The 26,576-nt window shown below is 39.1% G+C and overlaps 2 protein-coding genes across 5 annotated transcripts in view; both read right to left on the bottom strand.

Annotated features, from left to right (window-relative positions):
- The window catches only part of MIGA1 (mitoguardin 1), a 92,469-nt gene extending 80,207 nt beyond the window's left edge, over window positions 1–12,262 (bottom strand). Inside the window, exons 1-2 of one of the 4 annotated variants that reach the window (XM_007191770.2) lie at window positions 12,188–12,262; window positions 9,149–9,262 (exon numbers count right to left, since the gene is read on the bottom strand). In XM_007191770.2, coding sequence (XP_007191832.1) covers window positions 9,149–9,247 — 99 coding nt within the window. In that variant the 5' untranslated portion in view covers window positions 9,248–9,262; window positions 12,188–12,262. Of the gene's footprint in view, window positions 1–9,148; window positions 9,263–11,940; window positions 12,081–12,187 lie in introns of those variants that run through there. The other 3 variants (XM_007191772.3, XM_007191771.2, XM_057539762.1) reach the window with 3 other exon arrangements.
- Window positions 2,671–8,354, bottom strand: LOC102997176 (2-iminobutanoate/2-iminopropanoate deaminase-like). The gene is made up of 2 exons (XM_057553998.1): window positions 8,343–8,354; window positions 2,671–3,114 (listed from the first exon to the last, which is right to left on the bottom strand). Exons 1-2 carry the CDS (start codon window positions 8,352–8,354, stop codon window positions 2,671–2,673), a joined length of 456 nt encoding a protein of 151 aa, XP_057409981.1.
- Window positions 12,263–26,576: the final 14,314 nt, after the last annotated feature.

The following is a 26,576-nucleotide window of genomic DNA, read 5'->3' as shown; positions in this document are numbered from 1 at the left end:
CTCTACTTTTCTTCCAAATCCATTTAAATTCTTCCAAAACTATCATGAAAAATTGGAACATTCCAATGTCGCCTCAGATTTTTTCCCTTCGCAAACTGTAAGAATTATTCTCTTCCGTAATGTCTCCATACAGGAATTGCCAAATATTTGTTTCTTTCCATTTCTATGTTTTACCCTCTGGAACCATAGCTCCAGTGTTCACTGCAACCAAATGAGATTCAGGAAAAAAAAAACAAACAAAACAGTTCCTGGAATTTGGATGCTAAACAACCAATAATAAAATAAATTCTAAAAATAGCACTATTATTAAGAACACCTTACTTCTCATTATATTTTATGAACTGCCTTGACCTCATTACCCCCCCCCAAAATGTTTCTTAGATCAAATATAAAAATTAGTATTTACTGCATAAGCAAATGTAAGATAACAAAATTAAGACCTCAACTAAAGAAAATAATCTATTGGGAGTTCCCTGGTGGACTAGTGGTTAGGGTTCGGCACTTTCACGGCTGTGGCCTGGCTTCAATCCCTCCTTAGGGAACTGAGATCCCATAAGCCATGTGGTGCAGCCAAAAAAAAAGACAAAAAAAAAAAAAAGAAAGAAAGAAAATAATCTATTAACACAGGCCCAGCCATAACTAAGTGATCACGTGTTCTTAAACTGTCAGTTCTGCTATATCTTAGGGCACTGAAGTTAGAGAACTATTAGGAGACATAAATACAAAATTAAAACTACTGTCAGAAATATAACGTGCTTTTATTAATATGAATTCAAATACAATATAAATCAATTCACTTTTATTAAGATTCAAGTTCTGTGTATATGTTAAATATTATTTTTGCATAAAAGACCCATTACAACTTACAGTCCTAATCTCATGAAAAAAGAAAACTTCCCATGACAAAAATAAGGTAAATTTCCCAGGAAAAGATTTTTATCACAAGTAATCTAGATGACACAAGGTTTGAAAGTCTCTATTACTCCTGCCTATCACTTCTCATTTTGTTACTTCTTTCTTCCCCAGAGGAAAGTCAATTACTTCCTATTATCATTGCCTGGAACACTGAAAATACAGCATCTCAGAATCCCAAACTCTGAGGGGCTTTTCGAGGTGATACAGTTCCTTACCTCCAGACAAAATGGAAACCAGACACGTGTCCTATTCATTCAACATGAACTGAGTACCAACTTATGGGCCAAACACTGAGAATACAAAGAAAGGAATAAGACACTGTTCCTGGTGCTCAGATTTCACAATCCTCTCCACTCCATAACCCGATGCCACTGTTTAATGTTCTTGTCAAGTTTCCCCCCTCATCTAATGTTCTCTGGAGACAGAGAATAGCTATTTAGTCACACACAAGTCTCCTGCTCCAATAACCTATTTCCCTTTATTCAGCATGAAGTTCTAACTAGAACTGAGTTGATCTATTCCTCTAACACAGTACTTAACACACCTTTTTTTTTCTTTGGCGGGGTGGGGGGACTCTTAAGAGCCTTACTGAAGTTCTAAGCTCAATAATGCCAGGGATTATATCTAGATCTTGTTCACCACTTTATATCAACTGAAACAGCGTAGATACTCAATAAACATAGTTTGAATGAATCTCTCTGATAACTGGAACACACCACATGTCACATGCTAACTGTAACCTTTGGACAAATGAGAATAATATCATCTTCCTCACAGGGTTGTTGTGAAAGGAGATAACATACGTAAAGTTATATCTGACACATAGTACACATTCCAAAAATGTGCGCTCCTATTATTTTAATTAAAAAAAAATTTTAAACAAACACCTTATTTTGAAATAATTTTATTTTGTTTATTTTTTTAAATCTGCATGCTATTTTATTTCCATTAGAAAAATATTATCTATATAAAATTTGGTCCAGGGCTTCCCTGGTGGCGCAGTGGTTGAGAATCTGCCTGCTAATGCAGGGGACACGGGTTCAAGCCCTGGTCTGGGAAGATCCCACATGCCACGGAACAGCTGGGCCCGTGAGCCACAGCTACTGAGCCTGCGCGTCTGGAGCCTGTGCCCCGCAACGGGAGGGGCCGCGATAGTGAAAGGCCCGCGCACCGCGATGAAGAGCGGTCCCCGCACCGCAATGAAGAGTGGCCCCCGCTTGCCGCAACTGGAGAAAGCCCTCGCACGAACCGAAGACCCAACACAGCCAAAAATAAAATAAATAAATAAATAAAGTAGCTAAAAAAAAATTTGGTCCAGTGTCTTCTCCTTTACCTCTACCATTCAAACTTAAGTACTTTAACTTTACTCAAGTAAAAGCAGAATCATGTATCTGACATGAAAACTAAATATTTCACATCATTAAATTAACGAAGTTTAACTGAATTAGGTGTGCTCTTTATTATTTCTCAGGAATAGTAACTCATCTTTCCTACATGTTATTTCCCTTTACTTTTATTTTTCTGAGTAACTATGTAATGCGTGTCTCTTTTCCCACATCCAGTAATATGAGTGTTACAGAAGTGTAATTTATAACATCAGTAACTAGATTCATCATTAACCTTCAACTCATGTTCAATTCCCCTTATTATATAGTATTTCCATAATAACTTCAGATATTTCAGTCAACCTTACACTTTCCAACAAAGACTGTAAAAATTAAGACATTAATTTAAAAACATTGTTAAAATTCCAGACTAAATAACGCTGGGCCCACTTAGAGTGATGCTGTCACGAGGTCCTTGGACAGCTACTGCTTCAATCTCAACACGGCCTCCTTTGGGCAAAGCAGCAACCTGGTAAGCAGCTCTTGTAGGAAAACTGCTCTGGAAATATTGTTTGCAGATGTCATTGACAGTATTGAAGTCATTTATGTCAGCCAGCAAAACAGTTGTTTTTACCACATTCGTGAAGTCACAGCCTGCTGCTTTCAGAATTTCACCCATGTTTGGAAAAGCTTGTTTAGCCTCTTCTGCCACCCCTCCTGGCACAAGCTGTCCACTTGCAGGATCCATTCCTAGCTGTCCTGAAATGTAAATGGTCCTGTCGACTAACACAGCCTGACTGTAGAGACCAATGGCCGCTGGGGCTTTCGCAGTGCTGATCACCTTTCTGATCAAAGACGATATGGCTGGGCTTCCCTGGTGGTACAGTGGTTGAGAATCCGCCTGCCAATGCAGGGGACACGGGTTCGAGCCCTGGTCTGGGAAGATCCCACATGCCGCGGAGCAATTAGGCCCATGAGCCACAACTACTGAGCCTGCGCGTCTGGAGCCTGTGCTCCGTAACAAGAGAGGCCGCGATAGTGAGAGGCCCGCACACCGCGATGAAGAGTGGGCTCCGCTTGCCGCAACTAGAGAAAGCCCTCGCACAGAAACGAAGACCCAACACAGCCAAAAATAAATAATAAATTAAAAAAAAAAAAAAGACGACATGGTTAATCCTTTTCCCTTGCCACCCCTCGGAGACAACTACCCTGTATCCTGCTCCTACTCGCATCTCACGGGTCTCTGAAATAATTTTAAATTTACAGAAAAGTTGCAAAGACAGTAGAGAAAGTTCCCATATCACTCAGTTTTTCTCTGATAGTAACATCTTACATAACCATAGTGCTCTTGTCAAAACTGAGAAATTGCCATAAAGAAATTAATTAATTAATTAATTAATTAAAAAAAAAAAAAAAAAAAGGGCTTCCCTGGTGGCGCAGTGGTTGAGAATCCGCCTGCCAATGCAGGGGACATGGGTTCGAGCCCTGGTCTGGGAAGATCCCACATGCCGCGGAGCAACTGGGCCCGTGAGCCACAACTACTGAGCCTGTGCCTCTGGAGCCTGTGCTCCGCAACAAGAGAGGCCGCGACGGTGAGAGGCCCGCGCACCGCGATGAAGAGTGGCCCCCACTTGCCGCAACTAGAGAAGGCCCTCGCACAGAAACGAAGACACAACACAGCCATAAAGAAATTAATTAATAAATTAATTAATTTAAAAAAAAACTGAGAAAATAACATTAGTACAATATTAACTAAACTATATTCTTTATTCTGATTTCACCAGTTTTTCCACTAATGTTCTTTTTCTATTCTAAGGCCAACTCAAGATACCACACTACATTTAGACAAATTTTTATTTTTTAAGTGCTTAGTTAATTCTTAGTCTTTTCCACATAACATTCTGAATTTGGAGAATCAACAAAACTATTTAAAGCTATAGAACTGTCTGAACAAGAATTCTAAGCTTTTCCTTGGTCTTTTCTTTGTCCTTTGATGCTATTCAAACTATAGCCTACTCTCTTAGTACAGGGCCAACAAAGTTTTTTGGTAAAGGCCAGGTAAATTATTTTAGGCTTGTGGAACATATGGTCTCTATTGCAACCACTGAACACTGCTGTTGTAGCACAAAAACAGTCACAGATAATACATTAACAAATGAGCATGGCTGTGTTCCAATAAAACTTTACTTGTAAAAACAGGCAGTGGCCTGGATTTGGCCCATAGCCTGTAGGTTGCTGACCCACCTTAGTGCATTTCATAACATGGAACGAGTTTTGGATACTCAATACCATGACTGAGAGTAGAGGATGTATCCTTAAGTTTACTTGCAATGATTCTTTATATTATTTTTAAAAAAATATTCCATGGAACAATGTGGACAATAGTCCTGGCCTCAGAAAATTATTCTTAGGATTGAAAAGCAGGTTGTATAGTAGAATCAGTGTGGACAAAACACACAAAAATAATTGGCAAAAATCCCAAAGCTTTGGGGAGTGCAAAACAATACTATCCTTATGGAAGGAAATTTAGCAACATCTATCAAAATTTAAATACATTTACTCTTTGACCCAGAAATCCAAAGTCTAAAAATTTATCCTATACCTGTACCTATGTGAATTGAAGTATATCAAGCTTATTCATTATAGCATTGTTTGTAATGAACAAGATCAGAAACAACCCAAATGGCCATATACAGAAACATCATGTAACTGCAGGAATAAAAACAAAAACAAAAACAAAAAACTACATATATTAATATGGAAAAATCTCCAGGAAATGTTTTAAGTATAAAAAAAGCAAGAACATAAGTAGTATGCTACCTTCTATAAGAAAGAGGAGAAAATAAAAATATATAATTGGGACTTCCCTGGTGGTGCAGTGGTTAAGAATCCGCCTGCCAATGCAGGGGACACGGGTTCGAGCCCTGCTCCGGGAAAATCTCACATGCCGCAGAGCAACTAAGCCCATGCGCCACAACTACGGAGCCGGCACTCTAGAGCCCGTGAGCCACAACTACTGAGCCCACACTCCTAGGGCCTGTGCTCTGCAACCAGAGAAGCCACCACAATGAGAAGCCCACGCACAATGAAGAGTAGCCCCTGCTTGCTGCAACTGGAGAAAGCCCACGCACAGCAATGAAGACCCAACGCAGCCAAAAATAAATAAATAAATATTTTTTAAAAAACAGAATATAGGACCTCCCTGGTGGTCCAGTGGTTAAGAATCCGCCTTCCAATGCAGGGGACCCGGGTTTGATCTCTGGTTGGGGAACTAAGATCCCACATGCCGTGGGGCAACTAAGCCTGCACGCCACAACTGCTGAGACTGCATGCTCTGGAGCCCACAAGCCACAACTAGAGAGAAGCCCACACGCCACAACTAAGACCCAACGCAGCTGAAGAAAAGAAGGAAAGAAGGAAGGGAGGGAGGGAGGGAGGGAGGAAGGAAGGAAGGAAGGAAGGAAAATATAATTGCTTTTGCTGGTATCTGAATTAAGAAACCTTGAAAGATATTCAAGTAATCTAAACGGTTACCTATAGAAGTGGATAGGGATTGAGAGAAAAATCTCCACGTATGTACGTGTCTGTGTGTGTGTGTGTGTGTGTGTGTGTAGTTTTGGTTTTTGAACCACGTAAATGTATTAGCTATTCAAATAATAAATTTTAAAGAATAATATTACTTTAGAATCATTGTAAGGATTAAAGAGTTTGTAAATGTAACCAATATAAAATCTCTAACAGTGTTTTACACACAGTGGGTGCTGCTATGTCCTGTTGCTTGTCTTTTTAAATGTCATCCAAATGGTGTAATAACATAAACGAATAAAAGAATAAATACCAAATACTTAGACTCAATATTTTCATCTCTAGGAATCTACCTTAATAAAAATCTAAAAATTGGACAAAGAATTATATATAATGAACTGCTGAAACAACCCAAAAACTCAAAAATAGAGAAATATTCAATAAACTATAGTACACCTATATTTATAAAGCATTTTTAATGAAAGAGAAAATGCTCAAAATATACAACTTTATAATCTCAAATGAGGGGGACAGAGCGGTGAGGGTGGGAAGTGAGGGATTGGGAAGCAGAGAGATATATGCAGAAATAAAAGACCTAAGTAAAGTACAGCCAATAAACTTTTATAGAGGGGTTGTTGGCAATTTTTATTTTCTATTCAATTCTTTTCTGTATTTTTCAAATTTTCTTTTAATCATGTAATCCTAAAAAGGAAAAGAAAGAAAGAAAAAAAGAGAAAATGGATTTCGGGATCAAAGAAATGCAAGTTCAAATCCCCTATTATATACGCAATTTTAGACAAGTTAATTAAGCTGTTAAAAAGCTGCCAGATTTGTAAAATGGAGATGATACAGAAATTCCAGGATTATTTTAAGGATTAGACACATTATATGTAAAAAAGACCTAACTGATGTCTTAAACATAGTGGATACTAACTAGTATTATTCTCATACATCTTATCTGTGTAACATCCTCGCCTATATAAAATTATACTAGGGGACTTCCCCAGCAGTCCAGTGGTTAAGACTCCACACTTCCACTGAACGGGGCATGGATCCAATCCGCAGGGATCTAAGATGGGGGAACTAAGGTGGGGGAACTGGTTGGGAAACTAAGATCCCACATGCTGTGCGGCACGGCAAAAAAAAGAAAAAGAGAGAGAAAAATAAAATAAAATTATACTATATTTTATCAATCTAAGGTACTATTCCTTTTAAGATACAAGCAACTTTTAGAAATGTTGAAGTGTGAAAAATGATCCTCTTAGATTTGATGAAATTCAGTGTTTAAGTTTAGTGAAATAAATGCTACTTTCCATAAGTATCTTTTTATTTACTACAATGGAGTGTAAACTGCATTAGAAGCAGATATTAAAAATAACAGGATGGGACTTCCCTGGTGACACAGTAGTTAAGAATCCGCCTGTCAATGCAGGGGACACGAGTTCGAGCCCTGGTCCGGGAAGATCCCACATGCCGCGGAGCAACTAAGCCCATGAGCCACAACTACTGAGCCTGCACTCTGAAGCCCGCGAGCCACAACTACTGAGCCCACGCGCCACAACTACTAAAGCCCGCAGACCTAGAGCCCGTGCTCCGCAACAAGAGAAGCCACTGCAGTGAGAAGCCCACGCACCACAACGAAGAGTAGCCCCTGCTCGCAGCAACTAGAGAAAGCCTGTGTGCAGCAACAAAGACCCAACACAGCCAAATAAATAAATTAATTAATAAATAATAAATAAATAAATAAAGTAAAAGGATTGGGGGCACTTTCCTGGTGGCACAGTGGTTAAGAATCTGCCTGCCAATGCAGGGAACACAGGTTTGAGCCCTGGTCCAGGAAGATCCCACATGCCGCAGAGCAACTAAGCCCGTGCACCACAACTACTGAGCCTGCACTCTAGAGCCCACGAGCCACAACTACTGAGCCTGCGTGCCACAACTACTGAAGCCCGCAGGCCTAGAGCCCGTGCTCCACAACAAGAGAAGCCACCTCAATGAGAAGCCCGCGCACCACAACGAAGAGTAGCCCCTGCTCGCAGCAACTAGAGAAAGCCCGTGTGCAGCAACAAAGACCCAATGTAGCCAAAAAAATAAATAAATAAAATTTATTTTAAAAATATAAAAAAATAAAAGGATTGGGAATTCCCTGGCAGTCCAGTGCTTAGGACTCAGGGCTTTCACTGCTGGGGCCTAAGTTCAATCCCTGGTCGGGGAACTAGGATCCTGCAGGCCGTGCAGCTTCTATGTTTCTATGTAAGATACACGAATGGATAGTAAGCACATGAAAAGATGCTCAACATGACTAATTAGGGAAATGCAAATCAAAACCACGATGAAATACCAACTCACTACCGTGAGAGTGGCTACTATTAAAAAAACAGAAAACAAGTGTTGGCAAGGATGTAACAAAATTGGAACCCTTGTGCAGTGCTGGTAGAAATAAAAAATGGTGCAACCGCTATGGTAAACAGTATGGCAATTCCTCAAAAAATTAAAAATAGAATTACCATATGATGCAGAAATTTCACTTCTGGGTATATACCCAAAATAACTGAAAGCAGGAACCTGAATAGTTACTTGTACAGTCATGTTCACAGCAGCATTATTCACAAAAGCCAAAAGGTAGAAGCAACCCAAGTTCCAGCAATGAATGAATGAATAAACAAAATGTGGTATATTCATAAAATCAAATGCTATCCAACTTGGGGAAAAAGAGGGAATTCTGACACATGCTACAACATGGATGAACCTTGAAAACATTTTGCTAAGTGAAATCAACCAGTCACAAAAAGGCAAATACTATGTAACTCCACTTATGAGGTACCTAGAGTAGTCAAATCAAATCCATAGAGACAGAATAGAGAATGGTGGTTGCCAGCAGCTGGTGGGAGGGGGAATAAAGAATTGCTGTTTAGTGGCTCCAGAGTTCCAGTTTTGCAAGATGAAAAGAGTTCTCAAGATTGGTTGCACAATAGTGTCAATGTACCTAATGCTACTGAACTGCACATTTAAAAATGGTTAAAATGGTAAATTTTATGTTACATATATTTTACCACAATACAGTTAAAATTAAAGGACTGTAATAGTGAGAACAAGCCTATCTGAATAACATAATTCTCTGAAAATAACTGTAATAGACTGTAAATTCACTTAAGGTAGGAAGATTTTTTTTAGTAATACAATCTCCTTTTAAGAGTTATGAATATGATAACAACAAAAGGACATGAAATAAATAAAAACCAAGTAAGTTTTAAACTACTTTAATAAACACATTGAAGCATTTAAAACCCCAAATGAAATTTAAATACTGTAAACACAATACGCTCTGAGCAATAGACTTATTATTCAACTTCATATTTTTTTTTTTTTTTTTTTTTTTTTACCTGGCAGAGAGAATAGTACCAAGACAGAGGAAGATCAAACACTCTTAGTGCTGCTGTCCTCAGGGAAAACTGTGATTCACTTACTGTTTCTTCTGACATGACTCCTCTTCTAATCTTCAGTAAATGAAACAAAAAATATATTAGCCACAAAGATTTCTGGTTATTCTACAAATGAAAGATACAAATTGAAAATTTAACTCTTTTTAAACACCTTTATTTTTTGCACTTAATTAGACAGCTTTTTTTTTTTTTTGCACACTAACCTGAAGAAAATAACATTCTGAGCCAAATTTACTTGAGCTAAAAGTTTATTAATCACCAAAGTAACCAAAAAGAAAATGAGTTAGATTTCAATTTTGAGTTCAAGTAGTAAATTTTCCTTAGAAAACTGCAGGTTCTAGATTCTCTCTTTTCTGGTTAAATAAATGTTTCAGCTGTTAAACAGTAATTTAAAATATTTTTCTTCCCACTTATTTCCTTCGAATAACAGCATTGGGGCGGGGGTGGCAAGTACTGAAAGAAATCTGATTGGAATCTTGACTCTAGGGGCTAAAAATGAACCTCAGGGCTCACTGAACTTCAGAACTCATGCATTTATTCTCCTACTGTCCCATTTTAGAAAAATTTTTATTTTATGTTGGAATATAGTTGATCCTACCATCCCATTTTAAAGCTCTTAAAAGAAATGACATACATGCTATGAAATTTTAATATTGTTTGAATGCCTATTTCTATTGAAACCAAAGAAAGAAACATCAGTTGTCCACAAAGAAGACAGTCATCACTGAGAGAGGCCCTTAAAGGTAGCAGAACGCTGACAGAAACATGATGGTTCAGGGTCTGGGTCTATGCTTTGTAGAGCCAGAAACTCAATTTTAACAGTGTACCCAGCTGGATACCCACTAAACAAATTCACAGAGTATTGATATAAATTAGTTTACAAATTTGCTCATTTATAATAAGGAAATACACTATCTAGTGAAAGAATACCTTTATATGCTATCAAAACATACCCTTTCTGAAATAAGACATTGTAGGGAGTTGAATTAAGTATAAAAGGCTGTGTGGTGAGCACAAAATTAATGGGCTCTGAGGAATATTTCATACAGGCTGGGAAAGAGCCTGAGAACTGTTTCTGGTGTACAAGAGTAGGCTTCCCCACTAGCCAGAATGTTTAGGCCTACCGAATTCAATACTTCTTTCCCTTGCAGAGTGCTGTACAAACCACCAAAGAGAAAACAAACTACCAACAATCCCTCTGTAAAAACTTATTTGCTATACTTTAAGTCCTTTATTTCTGCATATATCTCTGCTCTCTTTTTCTAAACTCTAGTAGACTAATCCCTTCTGTTAATAAGCCCCGTTTTTTTTTTTTTTTTCAGACAACTATCAAAACTACTGATTAAGTAGTAGTTTCCTTTCACATCAAGCACAGTAATACTTCTTAAGGTGGGTTACTGCTACTGACCGTTTACCTTTTCCCTATTAGGGACACTCAAGGAGTATAAACTTAATTCTCCCTCACTCATATTCTAATTAGAATATTTCAGCTCAGTGTAATTAGTTCTAATTGAAGTACATTTATTCTAACCAACAAACTGTGATAGAGACATATTATTCAGAAATACAAAGGAAATCATGAAGAAACAGTTAAACAAGTGAAAAATAGTCTTCTGAGGAATGGGACTAGGGATGTAGGGAGGCTGGGCAGAGAACCACTGTTTTTCATTATAAGTGCTTCTGTAATATTTGATTGTTTAAGTGCCTACATGTACTACTTTTTTGAAATGTTACACAAAAAAAGGAGGGGAAGCACATTTATCCCCCCCCCCCCCAAAAAAAAACCCCAAAAACCTGACAACTTCTTTTAGAGAAACATTTTTAGTAACGAAATAGATTCTGGATCATTAAAGCTATCTGTGCTATTGAATTAAAAATTTAAAAAAAAAAGATACTGAGAGTAATTCACCCAAAGTGATTTTCTCCATAACAGAGTTCCAGATTTTTAAGCAGAGGAGAAAGAAAATAAAGCAATCACTTCAATTTGCTGCAGGGGTTTTCTTAAAAGAATTCTGACAAATGTCTATTTTTGCATTCTAACCACCTCATTCCCTTTCATTTAAAATCACTGAGGAAGTGATTCCAAACTTAATTAATAATTGAATAGCTTTTAAAAACTGGTCATTTCAGTTGCTTTCATAAATATTAATTTTAAAAAACATGAAGGCAGTTTCATGATTATTCGAATTTCGAGAGGGGGGTCTAAAACATCACCAAAAATATTTTACTCTGTAATATTACTCGCTTCTCTCCATTCTAACCACGAGAGCGTTAAAAATAAGTGTCATAAATAGAATTTGTTTCTTAAACACCCTAAAATTGGACTTTATAATCCAAGCAAGAATGAAAGTCTGAAATATCCACAAAATTTTGATAATCTATACCACCGAACTCTGAGAAGATACTTGAAAATACAGCAAACATGCTTACTTGCAATAATGATAAAATAATAATAAAGGTCTGTGCACGAGCAAGACCTTTTGGAGTCCTCCCTCCAGAAAATAAAAGTTGAACAACTTTATTTACAGAAGGGCTCTAACGCCACAAACCTCCCGATGCTAAATTATTCTCGGAAAGCACCTTCAAGGAAAGCGTAATCTTCCTCATTCAAAAACCACTCCCCGCTCAAACCACTGACATTCTTGCAGGAACTTGTACCACACTAGCTGCCCCTCCCTCAGGCCTCCCTCACCCCCACCGCGCTCTCCTCTGCGGGCTTCCTTTTTCTTTACCAAGAGGACCAGGAAAGGGGCTCCCTCTCGGCTCAGCCGCCCCGACCGACCCTCGCTCCGGCTCCAAACGGTCACCAGCCCACCCTGATTCAGCGGTCCCGGGCGGGCCTCCCTCCGGCTTTCTGTTCTTCCACCCGCACTCGGAGTCCAGAGGTCGCAGGCTGGCGCTCTTGCCCGCCCAGCAGCCTCTACCCCGTGGCCGCTGCGACCCCACCCGACCCTCCGTCCGCCAGCTCCACCAGCGTACCTGGCGCTCCAGGGTAAGTGTAGCATGCCCACGCCTACTTCCCCGCCGCAGCGAGCCGCAGGCTGACCCCCAGGGGCGGAGTCCTTCCGGGGTCAGGAGTGGGAAGGTGGAGAGAAAGTCGCGGGGGCCTCCTAGCCTTTCTGCGTGAGGGGCTACGTGTGAAGCAGCTCCCGCCATTTTTGTTTAGGGTAGAGGCTCTCGCCCTGCCAGATAGATGTAAAATATGGAATGGAAGAATTGCATCCTCTTACAGTGCTGTCAAGGACTAGCATCCTAGTTCGTAACCATTTGAGGGCTCTAGGACCATACTATGAATCTGGTGAAAACTATGGGACCTTTTCCCCATATGTCATTTAAATACAGTGTTAAAAAAATACACTCACATACTTTTTTTTTTTTTAAGTAATTTATTTTTATTTTTATTTTTTTTAATTTTTTTTAAAATTTATTTATTTATTTTATTTATGGCTGTGTTGGGTCTTCGTTTCTGTGCGAGGGCTTTCTCCAGTTGTGGCAAGCGGGGGCCACTCCTCATCGCGGTGCGGGGGCCTCTCGCTATCGCGGCCTCTCTTGTTGCGGAGCACAGGCTCCAGACGCGCAGGCTCAGCAGTTGTGGCTCACGGGCCCAGCTGCTCCGCGGCATGTGGGATCCTCCCGGACCAGGGCTCGAACCCGTGTCCCCTGCATTGGCAGGCGGACTCTCAACCACTGCGCCACCAGGGAAGCCCCACTCACATACTATTAAAAGAAAAAATAGTGTGTGTGTGTATATATATATACATACATATATATATGTATATATATACATATATATATGTATGTATATATATATATGTATGTATATATACATACATATATATATATGAGGTTAGATGCCCAAAACCAATCCACAGGTCCCAGATTAAGAACTACTACAGACGCTCAGCCCCCAAACAAATTAATGTTGAGGCATTCCAATCCTGTATTAATGATGAAGTTACTGATTTCAATTCCTCTTTAGCTTTTCTCCACGTTTCCTACTGAATTAGGCTACCAAATAATATGTGAATAGGGGTTAGGCAACGGATTCACAGCTCCGAGGTTCTGTCTAATACGCAGTGAACTAATGGGGTGGGAGGGAGAACAACAGAAAACAGCATGCTGTTTCTATGTGCAGTCCTGAGCCAAAACATTCCGTCAGAACTGCAGATTTTAAAATTCCAATTTCTGAGCATATTTGTGGTGAAAATAGCCAAACTAATTTTGTAAGGATTGCTAAAACATGAGAGCACATGTTACTATTCCTATCTCAGAATCAAGAATGAACAGTCTTTTCTGGTAGTGTTCGAAATTCCCATTTAGTGAAATGGAAAATAAGGAGAATGGTAATGCCAGTGTCTGACGTTACCGGATGAATAATAACTAAAAATGCACAGACTGAGTTGTGTGTGAAAGTATTGTGCACTTGTGAACAGTGCTCTTGACACTTGAAGAAACTGGAATTTGTAAGGCTGTGTTTGTTTATTCCTCCATCTCCTGTCTGCGCCTCCTCCCTATTTCCCACAACTTCCAAACATTCAGCCTAATGGGAAGAACAGTGATAATGATGACTACCACTTAAACAACTTTCCTATGAACACTATCTCCTTTAATTCCACAATAACCATTATGAGAAAGATATTATTACACACTGGGTATGGATTTTACTCTTTAACAGGAGAATAAGAACTACCAGATTTTATTTATTTTGCTAAATCAGTGTAATTTGCTCCAAGCCTCCCTTCTCCTGGGTTACCAGAATATTCAATCTTAGTCGTTATTGGATATATCAGGTAGGATGCTGTTAGCTAGAAACAAAAGAAAACTGAACAAATAGTAGCTTAAACCACAGGACAGGGTGGTCCACATGGATGTTAGCAACAGATGGACACAGTCTTATATTTGAACATTGATACCTTTGATATCTTTTGCTATCCTGGCCCAGGAAAAAAAAAATGGCACTTGGGTTAATTCTAAAGGTCTGATCCTCCCCCAGATAACCAAAGTCATCATGTAGTGCTCACCAAACCGGGAAGTGGAATTCATGAAATAATATTAGTTTTTGCTATTGTTCAAATACTGAGGTACTTGCTACATCAACCATTAGTGAATTTGGGTATCCTGTCTGCATAGTATTGAACAATACTGTGGAGTCAGACTGCCACAGTTTGAATTCTGTCTCTGCCACTTACTAGGTGCATGGTCTTAGGCAAGGTACTAACCCTCATTATGCCTCAGTTTCCTCATTGGGATGTTGAGAAGAGAAATGTAATAATACTTGTAAAGCACTAAGAATCTTATATAGGTATTTTTTTAGGATTAAAAAAATTTTTTATTGGCTTATAGTTGATTTACAATGTTGTGTTACTTTCTGCTGTACAGCAAATGAGTCAGTTATATACATATATCCTCTTTTTAAAGAATAAATTTATTTATTTATTTATTTATGGCTGCGTTGGGTCTTCCTTGCTGTGCGTGGGCTTTCTCTAGTTGCGGCGAGCGGGGGCTACTCTTTGTTGTGGTGTGCGGGCTTCTCATTGCGGTGGTTTCTCTTGTTGTGGAGCATGGGCTCTAGGCGCGCAGGCTTCAGTAGTTGTGGCACACAGGCTCAGTAGTTGTGGCTCACGGGCTCTAGAACGCAGGCTCAGTAGTTGTGGCACACAGGCTTAGTTGCCCCATGGCATGTGGGCTCTTCCTGAACCAGGGCTCGAACCCATGTCCCCTGCACTGGCAGGCGGATTCTTAACCACTGTGCCACCAGTGAAGTCCCACAGTTATCTATTTTATATAGTGGTGTGTATGTCAATCCCAATCTCCCATTTATCCCTCCCCACCTAAGATTCTTATATAAGTTTTTAACTTGTACCTCTGTGGGATCCAAGGATAAAACTCTTATTTCCATATAATTGGTTTCCTTGGTAATCCTACATATTTTGTTTTATACGCATAGAAACATTACTTTGAGAAAGGGGTCCATAGGATTTACCTGAATGTCAATGGAATCCAACCATGACATCAAAAAATGGTTAAGAATTTAGAACATTCCCTGGCACATATTTCTAAGATATATGGCATACTAAGTGAGACTTTTCCATGTCTTTTGACAGAAGCTCCAAAGCTGAGCGAAATAGATGCCAAGTGCCCTGAGCATTCTAAAACAGAATGCTAAATCACCCACACAGGGCATGCTGGGAGAAAGGGCAGCCCATTTAGCTACTCTCAGCCCTCATGTGCCTCCAGGGAATGATGTGGCAGAATTGATCAAAAAAGACTGGAGAATGGAAATACCCAGGAGACAGTTTTCTAGAGTGCTGTGCATTTTTCCTTCTCCTTCCCCAAGAGTGGAGAGAGAAGGGTACTTGCTTATTCCATCCTATCACCACCTTGAGCCAAGTGAAAGAATTTTAAGAAATTCAGACAATTTGATCTCTGTGCCCTGTAGTTTATGTCACCTGAAAAATCTAAAGGCAACAGACAACCCAAAGAGGCCTTTGATGACTGAGCAGAGAGAGAGGGCTGTAGCAGAAATGCCCTATACTAGCAATCTTACAAGAAAAGTTTTCCTGTGGACCATGTGAACACCATAGAATGTAGCAGGCTTCAGTTATCTTAAAAGGTTGTATCTTGAAATCAGCAGCTAAGTGGACCATCTATTGATAAATGGTTAGCTACAGATTTTTTCAAAGTATTAGGAAATGAAACAGTGAAAAGTGCCCAGCAAGGCAGGGGGAGGGGAAGTCATTGAAGAACACATAAAAGGGACCTATAAGAAAAGAGCCAGCTCTTAGGAGTGGGACACAGGCAGAAAGCACCGAAGTCGTATTTAACTACACTGATTGGGTGTATCTGATATTTTATTTCAGACATTTAGGATTACTGCTCACTCCGAGACAATATATGACCAATGTACTTCATTAATTATTGGTGGAAACAGTGCTTATCAAGTGACAACATTAAACCTGACCAAAGTCTAGCACTTTGACAATTAAAACCAATGACATTGCCTAAGTAAATAAATTCTTTTAGGTAATTCATATACCCAATTACCGTTTCCATTAACTGCTAAAACCTGGCAGAGTCCCCAGCAATAACTCAAGGCCTCCTTTTAAATCTACACAATGCCATAGGGCATATACTGGCCCTTGTATCTTTGTTCTTATCACCCACCCAAGAGTGTTTGACAAGACTCTTCTACAAGTCAGAACTAAGCCAACCAAGGCATCTAGAACTCAGAGTATTGTTCTAGATGCTAATTTAGAACATCTATTCCATGCACATCCAAATATTGCAGATTCAGTTCCTCAGAATGTTAAACATAGAGTACCACATGGCCCAGCAATTCTACGCTTAGACAATACCCAAGAGAAATGAGAACATACATTGAAGTAAAAATCTGTACATGAATGTGCATAGTAGCATTATGCATAATAGCTAAAAAACGAAAGCAACCCAAATGTCTATCAACTAATGAATGGATGAATAAAATGTAGTATATTCATATAATGGAATATTATTTGGCCATAAAGAGGAATGAAATACTGATACATGCTACAACATGGTTAAACCTTGAAAACATGTTAAGAAACCAGTCATAAAAGATTATGTTCTTGTATTATTCTCTTTACATGAACCTCCAGAATAGGAAAATCTATTGAGAAAGTAGGTTAGTGACCACCCAGGGCAGAAAGGGCTGAGAGGAAATGGAGAGGACTCTTTAAAGGGTATGGAACTTCTAAAGGGTATGGGGTAGTGAGATGTTCTAAACTTAGATTGTGGTACTAGTTGTGCAAATCTGTGAATATACTAAAAATTATTCAATTGTGTACTTTAAATGCGTGAATTATATAGCATGTGAATTGTATCTCAATAAAGCTGTTACCCCCCAAAATTATTATTGCCATTTCTTAGGTCAAAAAATTGAGGCTGGGCTTCCCTGGTGGCGCAGTGGTTGAGGGTCTGCCTGCCGATGCAGGGGACATGGGTTCGAGCCCTGGTCTGGGAGGATCCCGCATGCCGCGGAGCAACTGGGCCCGTGAGCCATGGTTGCTGAGCCTGCGCGTCTGGAGCCTGTGCTCCGCAACGGGAGAGGCCGTGATGGTGAGAGACCCATGCACCGTGATGGAGGGTGGCCCCCACTTGCCGCGACTGGAGAGGGCCCTCGCACAGAGGCGGGGACTCAGCACAGCCATAAATAAATAAACCCAAAGTTCAGAAAAAAAAAAAGGCTAATGTTTAAAAAAAAAAATTGAGACTTAAAGAGATTATGAAAATGATATAACCTAGAGATCTGAGGCCAGAGACTGATGTAGTGCATGCTCTCCCTGCATTGCCTCAGTAGTTATCAAAATGCTAAGCTGCCCCAATAAGAGGCATGCATTCCATTGGGAGGTATTTAGATAAAAATGTAAAATAAAGTGTAAACAACACATGTTTTTCTATTAAGAGTTTAGGTAAGTCAGTTTATTCTAAAGTTACTTTAAAGTAAAGAGCAAAAGGGAAAACAAATGAAGATGACGGAGTAGAAGGACATGCGCTCACTCCCTCTTGCGAGAGCACCAAAATCACAACTAACTGCTGAACAGTCATCAACAGGAAGACACTGGAACTCACCAAAAAAGATACACCACATCCAAAGACAAAGGAGAAGCCGCAATGAGATGGTAGGAGAGGTGCAATCAAAATAAAATCAAATCCCACAACTGCTGGGTGGGTGATTCACAAACTGGAGAACACTTATACCACAGAAGTCCACCCAGTGGAGTGAAGGTTCTGAGCCCCACATCAGCCTTTCCAACCTGGGGGTCTGGCAACAGGAGGAGGAATTCCTAGAGAATCAGATTTTGAAGGCTAGTGGGATTTGATGAAGGACTTTGACAGGTCTGGGGAAAACAGAGACTCCACTCTTGGAGGGCACACACAAAGTAGTGTGTGCATCAGGACCCAGGGGAAGGAGCAGTGAGCCCATAGGAGACTGAACCAGACCTACCTGCTAGTGTTGGAGGGTCTCCTGCATAGACAGGGTGGCAGTGGCTCACTGTGGGGACAAGGACACTGGAAGCAGAAGTTCTGGGAAGTACTCCTTGCTTTGAGCCCTCCCAGAGTCTGCCATTAGCCCCACCAAAAGGCCTGTAGGCTCCAGTGCTGAGTCGCCTCAGGCCAAACACCCAACAGGGAGGGAACCCAGCCCCACCCATCAGCAGATAAGAGGATTAAAGTTTTACTGAGCTCTGCCCACCAGAGCAACAGCCAGCTCGACCCACCACCAGTCCCTACCATCAGGTAGCATGCACAAGCCTCTTAGATAGCCTCATCCACCAGAGGGCAGACAGCAGAAGCAGAAGAACTATAATTCTGCAGCCTGTGGAAGGAAAACCACATTCACAGAAAGACAGACAAAATGAAAAGGCAGAGGACTTTGTACCACATGAAGGAACAAGATAAACCCCCAAAAAACAACTAAATGAAGTAGAGATAGGCAACCTTCCAGAAAAAGAATTCAGAATAATGACAGTGAAGATGATCCAGGACCTCAGAAAAAGAATGGAGGCAAAGATCGAGAAGATGCAACAAATGTTTAACAAAGACCAAGAAGAATTAAAGAACAAACACCTAGAAGAATTAAAGAACAAACAAACAGAGATAAACAATACAATAACTGAAATGAAAAATACACTAAAAAGAATCAATAGCAGAATAACTGAGGCAGAAGAACGGATAAGTGATCTGGAAGACAGAATGGTGAAACTCACTGCCATGGAAGAGAATAAAAAAAAAAAGAATGAAAAGAAATGAAGACAGCCTAAGACACCTCTGGGACAACATTAAACACACCAACATTCGAATTATAGGGGTCCCTGAAGGAGAGAAGAGAAGGAAAGGAACCTATCAAAGAAAATATTTGAAGAGATTATAGTCAAAAACATTCCTAACATGGGAAAGGAAATAGCCACCCAAGTCCAGGAAGTGCAGAGAGCCCCAGGCAGTTTAAACCCAAGGAGAAACACGCCAAGACATACAGTAATCAAATTGACAAAAATTAAAGACAAATTATTGAAAGCAACAAGGGAAAAATGACAAATAACATACAAGGGAACTCCCATAAGGTTAACAGCTGATTTCTCAGCAGAAACTCCACAAGCCAGAAGGGAGTGGCATGATATATTTAAAGTGATGAAAGGGAAGAACCTACAACCAAGATTACTCTACCTGACAAGGATCTCATTCAGATTCGATGTTGAAATCAAAAGTTTTACAACAAGCAAAAGCTAAGAGAATTCAGCACCACCAAATCAGCTCTACAACAATGCTAAAGGAACTTCTCTAAGTGGGAAACACAAGAGCAGAAAAGGACCTACAAAAACAAACCCATTACATTAAGAAAATGGTAATAGGAACATACATATCGATAATTACCTTAAACGTGAATGGATTAAATGCTCCAACCAAAAGACACAGGCTCGCTAAATGGATACAAAAACAAGACCTATATATATGCTGTCTACAAGAGACCCACTTCAGACCTAGGGACACATACAGACTGAAAGTGAGGGGATAGAAAAAGATATTCCATGCAAATGGAAGTCAAAAGAAAGCTGGAGTAGCAATAGTCATATCAGATAAAATAGACTTTAAAAAAAAGAATGTTACAAGAATGTTACAAGGAAGGACACTACATAATGATCAAGGGACCAATCTAAGGAGAAGATATAGCAATTATAAATATATATGTGCCCAACATAGGAGCACCTCAATGTATAATGGAACTGTTAACAGTTATAACAGAGGAAATCGACAGTAACATAGTAATAGTGGGGAACTTTAGCACCTCACTTACACCAATGGATAGATCATCCAGACAGAAAATTAATAAGGAAACACAAGCTTTAAATGACACAATAGACCAGATAGATTTAATTGATATTTATCGGACATTCCATCCAAAAACAGCAGATTACACTTTCTTTGCAATTGCACAGGGAACATTCTCCATGATAGATCATATCTTGGGTCACAAATCAAGCCTTGGTAAATTTAAGAAAATAGAAATCATACCAAGCATCTTTTCCAACCACAACGCTATGAGATTAGAAATCAATTACAGGGGGAAAAAAATGTAAAAAACACAAACACATGGAGGCTAAACAATACGTAACTAAATAACCAAGAGATCACTAAAGAAATCGAAGAGGAACTCAAAAAATACCTAGAGACAAATGACAACGAAAACAGGATGATCCAAAACCTCTGGGATGCAGTAAAAGCAGTTCTAAGAGGGAAGTTTATAGCAATACAAGCCTACCTCAAGGGACAAGAAAAATCTCAAATAAACAATCTAACCTTATACCTAAAGGAACTAGAGAAAGAAGAACAAGCAAAACCCAAACTTAGTAGAAGGAAAGAAATCATAAAGATCAGATCAGAAATAAATGAAATAGAAACAAAGAAAAGAGTAGCAAAGATCAATAAAACTAAACGCTGGTGCTTTGAGAAGATAAACAAAACTGATAAACCTTTAGCCAGGCTCATTAAGAAAAAGAGGGAGAGGACTCAAATCAATAAAATTAGAAATGAAAAAAGAGAAGTTACAATGGACACCACAGAAATACAAAGCATCCTAAGAGACTACCACAAGCAACTATGTGCCAATAAAATGGACAGCCTAGAAGAAATGGACAAATTCTTAGAAAGCTATAACCGTCCAAGATTGAACCAGGAAGAAATAGAAAATATGAACAAACCAATCACAAGTAATGAAGATGAAACTGTGATTAAAAATCTTGCAACAGACAAAAGTCCAGGACCAGACGGCTTCACAGGTGAATTCTACCAAACATTTAGAGAAGAGCTAACGCCCATCCTTCTCAAACTCTTCCAAAAAATTGCAGAGGAAGGAACACATCCAAACTCATTCTATGAGGCCACCATCACCCTGATACCAAAACCAGACAAAGATACTACAAAAAAAGAAAATTACAGACCAATACCACTGATGAATATAGATGCAAAAATCCTCAACAAAACACTAGCAAACAGAATCCAACAACACATTAAAAGGATCATACACCATGATCAAGTGGGATTTATCTCAGGGATGCAAGGATTCTTCAATATATGCAAATTAATCAATGTGATACACCATAGTAACAAATTAAAGAATAAAAACCATATGATCATCTCAATAGATGCAGAAAAGCTTTTAACAAAATTTAACACCCATTTATGATAAAAAATTCTCCAGAAAGTGGGCATAGAGGGAACCTACCTCAACATAATAAAATCCATATATAATAAACCCACAGCAAATATCATTTTCAATGGTGAAAAACTGAAAGCATTTCCTCTAAGATCAGGAACAAGACAAGGATGTCCTGTCTCACTACTATTATTCAACATTGTTTTGGAAGTCCTAGCCACGGCAATCAGAGAAGAAAAAGAAATAAGAGGAAAACAAACTGGAAAAGAAGAAGTAAAACTGTCACTGTTTGCAGATGGCATGACACCATACATAGAGAATCCTAAAGATGCCACCAGAAAGCTACTAGAGCTAATCAATTAATTTGGTAAAGTTGCAGAATAGACAATTAATTCAGAGAAATCTCTTGCATTCCTCTATGCTAACAATGAAAGATGAGAAACAGAAATTAAGGACACAATCCCATTCACATTGCAACAAAAAGTATAAAATATCTAGGACTAAACCTACCTAAGGAAGTAAAAAAGCTGCACTCAGAAAACTATAAGACACTGATGAAAGAAATCAAAGATGACACAAACAGATGGAGAGATATACCATGTTCTTGGATTGGAAGAATCAATATTGTGAAAATGACTATACTACCCAAAGCAATCTGCAGATTCAATGCAATCCCTTTCAAATTACCAGTGGCATTTTTTACAGAAGTAGAACAAAAAACCTTATAATTTGTATGGAGACACAAAAGACCCTGAAGGGCTAAAGCAGTCTTGAGGCAAAAAAATAGAGCTGGAGGAATCAGACTCCCTGACTTCAGACTATACTACAAAGCTACAGTAATCAAGACAATATGGTACTGGCACAAAAACAGAAATATAGATCAATGGAATGGGATACAAAGCCCAGAGATAAACCCACACACCTATGGTTAACTAATCTATGACAAAGGAGGCAAGGATATACAATGGAGAAAAGACAGTCTCTTCAATAAGTGGTGCTGGGAAAACTGGACAGCTACATGTAAAAGAATGAAATTAGAACACTCCCTAACACCATACACAAAAATAAATTCAAAATGGATTAGAGACCTAAATGTAGGACTGGACACTATAAATCTCTTAGAGGAAAACATAGAAAGAACACTCTTTGACATAAATCACAGCAAGATCTGTTTTGATCCACCTCCTAGAGTAATGGAAATATAAACAAAAATAAACAAATGGGACCTAATGAAACTTAAAATGTTTTGAAAAATAAAGGAAACTACAAACAGGATGAAAAGACAACCCTCAGAATGGGAGAAAATATTTGCGAATGAATCAAAGGACAAAGGATTAATCTCCAAAATATATAAACAGTTCATGCAGCTCAATAGTAAAAAAACAAACAACCCAATCTAGAAATGGGCAGAAGACCTAAATAGACATTTCTCCAAAGAAGATATACAGATGGCCAAGAAGCACATGAAAAGATGCTCAACATCACTAATTATTAGAGAAATGCAAATCAAAACTACAATGAGGTATCACGTCACACTAGTCAGAATGGGCATCATCAGAAAATCTACAAACAACAAATGCTGGACAGCGTGTGGAGAAAAGGGAACCCTCCTGCCCTGTTGGTGGGAATGTAAATTGATACAGCCACTATGGAGAATAGTATGGAGGTTCCTTAAAAAACTAAAAATAGAATTACCATATGACCCAGCAATCCCGCTACTGGGCATATACCCAGAGAAAGCCATAATTCAAAAAGACACATGCACCTCAATGTTCATTGCAACACTATTTACAATAGCCAGGTCATGGAAGCAACCTAAATGCCCATCAACAGAGAAATGGATAAAGAAGAAGTGGTACATATATACAATGGAATATTACTCAGCCATAAAAAGGAACGAAATTGGGTCATTTGTAGAGATGTGAGTGGATCTAGAGACTGTCATACAGAGTGAAGTAAGTCAGAAAGAGAAAAACAAATATCGTATATTAACGCATATATGTGGAAGCTAGAAAAATGGTACAGATGAACTGGTTTGCAAGGCAGAAATAAAGACACAGATGTAGAGAATAAACGTACAGACACCAAGGGGGGAAAGTGGCGGGGGGTCGTGGTGGTGGATGAACTGGGAGATTGGGATTGACATATATACACTAATACGTACTAAATAGATAACTAAGAACCCACTGTATAAACAAATAAATTAAATTAAATTAAAAAATGTAAAAAAAAAAAAAAGAGCAATAGGGACTTCCCTGGTGGTCCAGTGGCTAAGACTCCGGGCTCCCAAGGCAGGAGCTAGATACTGCATGCCACAGTGAAGATCCCACACGCAGTGGGGAATATCCCGCGTGCCTCAACTAAGACCTGGAGCAGCTAAATAAATAAATAAATATTTTAAAAAATAAAGAGCAATCATACTAAAATTAAACCTCAAGGAAACAAGAATTCTTATTTTGTACATTTAGAATTCATAACGTTACAAAGGTCTAGAAAACCGTGTGCTATTTCTAAAAGTAATAAAATGAAAAGAACTGTATCTGCTGTCTATACATTTAAATGATAAACATTTTTAAAAGTATAAGAAAATTACTGGGACTTCCCTGGTGGCACAGTGGTTAAGAATCCACCTGCCAATGCAGGGGACATGGGTTCGAGCCCTGGTCTAGGAAGATCCCACATGCCGCGGAGCAACTAAGCCTGTGTGCCACAACTACTGAGCCTGTGCTGTAGAGCCTGTGAGCCACAATTACTGAAGCCCGTGTGCCTAGAGCCCATGCTCCACAAGAGAAGCCACCACAGTGAGAAGCCACCGCAGTGAGAAGCCTGCACACCACAACAAATAGTAGCCCTCGCTTGCTGCAACTAGAGAAAGCCCGAGTGCTGCAATGAAGACCCAACGGAGCAAAAAAAAAAAAGAAAAAGAAAAAGAAAACTACTGTCTTTTCAAGTTAGACACTATATCATATTTCTTTAATATTTTCACATTTATTCATCTTCTTAAGCAGCAAATTTATTGATTTGTCCATTTCTTACATTGTGCCCTGTAGTGTGCTCAATGCTGGAAATACTAGGGTGAGTAAGAAAAATCCCTGCGCATAGTTTGGTTCAGGAGACTGAAAAGTGAAAAAATTATTGCAATATATAATAATGACATTACATTGTATAATTTATAATCAGCAGTATAATATCACTAGAGAGCATGACATAGAATACAAGGAAGGACCCACGTGACCTGGGAAAGTTGAAGAAAGCTTCTCCTAGGAGGTGACTCTTGAGAGATGAGTAGAGTTCGCTTTTAAGATAAAGGGCAAAGGACAAAAGGTCATTCTAAGGGATAAGGTTAGGGAAAGCAGCACTAAATAGGAGAGGCACAAGCAAGTGTTTTGCCTTTTAGGAGAATGGGATGTAGATTAGAATAGTTTGAGGGCAGTGTGTTTCATTGGGTATAACAAAAAATGAGATAGGAGGAGTAAATCTGGCTAATGCTAAAGCCAAAGGGGACTAGGATTAGGGGAGCAGGTGCCTAGGGCACACAATTTGGAAAGGTATTCTCTGGTTCAGACCAGTGCAAGATCCTTAGATATTAAACCCTAAGAAATATTCTCCTTTCACCCTAGACCCTTGGCAAGAAAAAATTCTCTGGGGCAACAAGAAGTCATTAAAGAGCTACATGATTGGATTTGTGTTTTAGGAAGAGTTGTGTTCAGAAGTATGGCACTGTACTAGAGTAGACTGAGACTAGAGTCAGAAAAAATTGTTAGTGAACTCTCAAAATAGAAATAAAGAGGATCCATAGAGGAAACTTCCTAAGTTCTATCTCCCATGTAGTCGGTTCAAAGTCAATTGATTTTTATCTCCTAAGTAGTTCTCACAGCCATCTCCACTGCTAAGCCCTTACCTTCCTTTGTCTGGATTCTGCAATAGTCTCCAAACTATGCTAATCATTACTATCCAAGTAATCTGATATATACATCTCATCATGTTGCTACCTTTCTCAAAGTTCTTCATGGATCTTTAGAGGGAAAAGTCTACTTAGCAGACATGATCACTCATGATCTGCCTTCTGTGTCTAGTCTGTTCCCTTACTCCCTGACCTCAGGCTCTGCTCTGGTAATATCGACCCCTTACAAGTTCCCAAATTAGCACATGGCCTCTTGCTGATGTGCTTTCACCTATGCTGTTCTCTCTGCCTAAAAAAATCCTTCCTCCTCTGACCCATCAGAAATCTTCTTTCTCAGCCTTTAAACCAATATCATTTGTGTGTATGTGTGTGTGTGTGTGATATTGGGTTGACTTGACCCCCTATTTTTCTCTCTTGGAAACTTTCATTCCATTCATCCACATAATTGTCTTTGGAGCTGCTCTGTTCTTTTATGCCCCTGACCCTCTGGTTGAATGCCCCTAGGCATGCACTTAACCCAGGTGAAGACAATATGCCCATTATTTGGGATTTTTTAAGCTAGGAACTCTGCTCTTAGAACTGTAAGATGGAAAATTTAAGAAATGAATGATAAAGAGATCATAATACCAGGGAAAAAAGCTAAAGGCTTTGCCTAAGATTTTGTCTGAGGAATAGAGAGGGATCCTCAGAAATATTCAGGGACAGTAATGAGAGAGAATAAAATTGGTTTCTGCTTACCCCCTACCAAATTCAGTTTGTTCATCAAATTAGGAACCACAGTTTAATTAGGTTTCTGTCACTTATAACCAAAAACATAAAGCCTCAGTTTAAATCAGGGTTTCTCAACAGTGGCACTAACAGTGTTTTGGACCCTCCTGTCACGTTAATGCAAAGGAATGTGACTCTTTTTTCCTCCAGTCCTCTTCAAGGATATTGCCAAATATCTACCAGGGGGCTAATATCCACTGTCCCCAGTTGAGAGACAGCAAATATTTGAGTCCTGCAATGGTGCTCTCTGAGAAAATTGTGAACAAGACAGAAATACTTACAGTTCAGAGAAGATAGGCAAAAAATTAGGTGCACGCAAAAATCTTAAAATAATTCAAATTCATAATAAATTCTCTGAAAGAAACAAACAGGATACTGAAATGAGAAATAATGGGGTGAAGAGTGCTACGTTATTTAATTAATTTATTTGTTTGTTTAAGAGTGCTACTTTATTATTTTTCAAATAAATTTATTTATTTTTGGCTGCATTGGGTCTTCGTGGCTAT

This window comes from Balaenoptera acutorostrata, chromosome 1 (assembly GCF_949987535.1).
Source record: "Balaenoptera acutorostrata chromosome 1, mBalAcu1.1, whole genome shotgun sequence".
Classification (NCBI taxonomy): Eukaryota; Metazoa; Chordata; class Mammalia; order Artiodactyla; family Balaenopteridae; genus Balaenoptera; species Balaenoptera acutorostrata.
The sequence above is the reverse complement of the archived record's forward strand: the minus strand, read 5'-3'. Positions and strand labels throughout refer to the sequence as shown.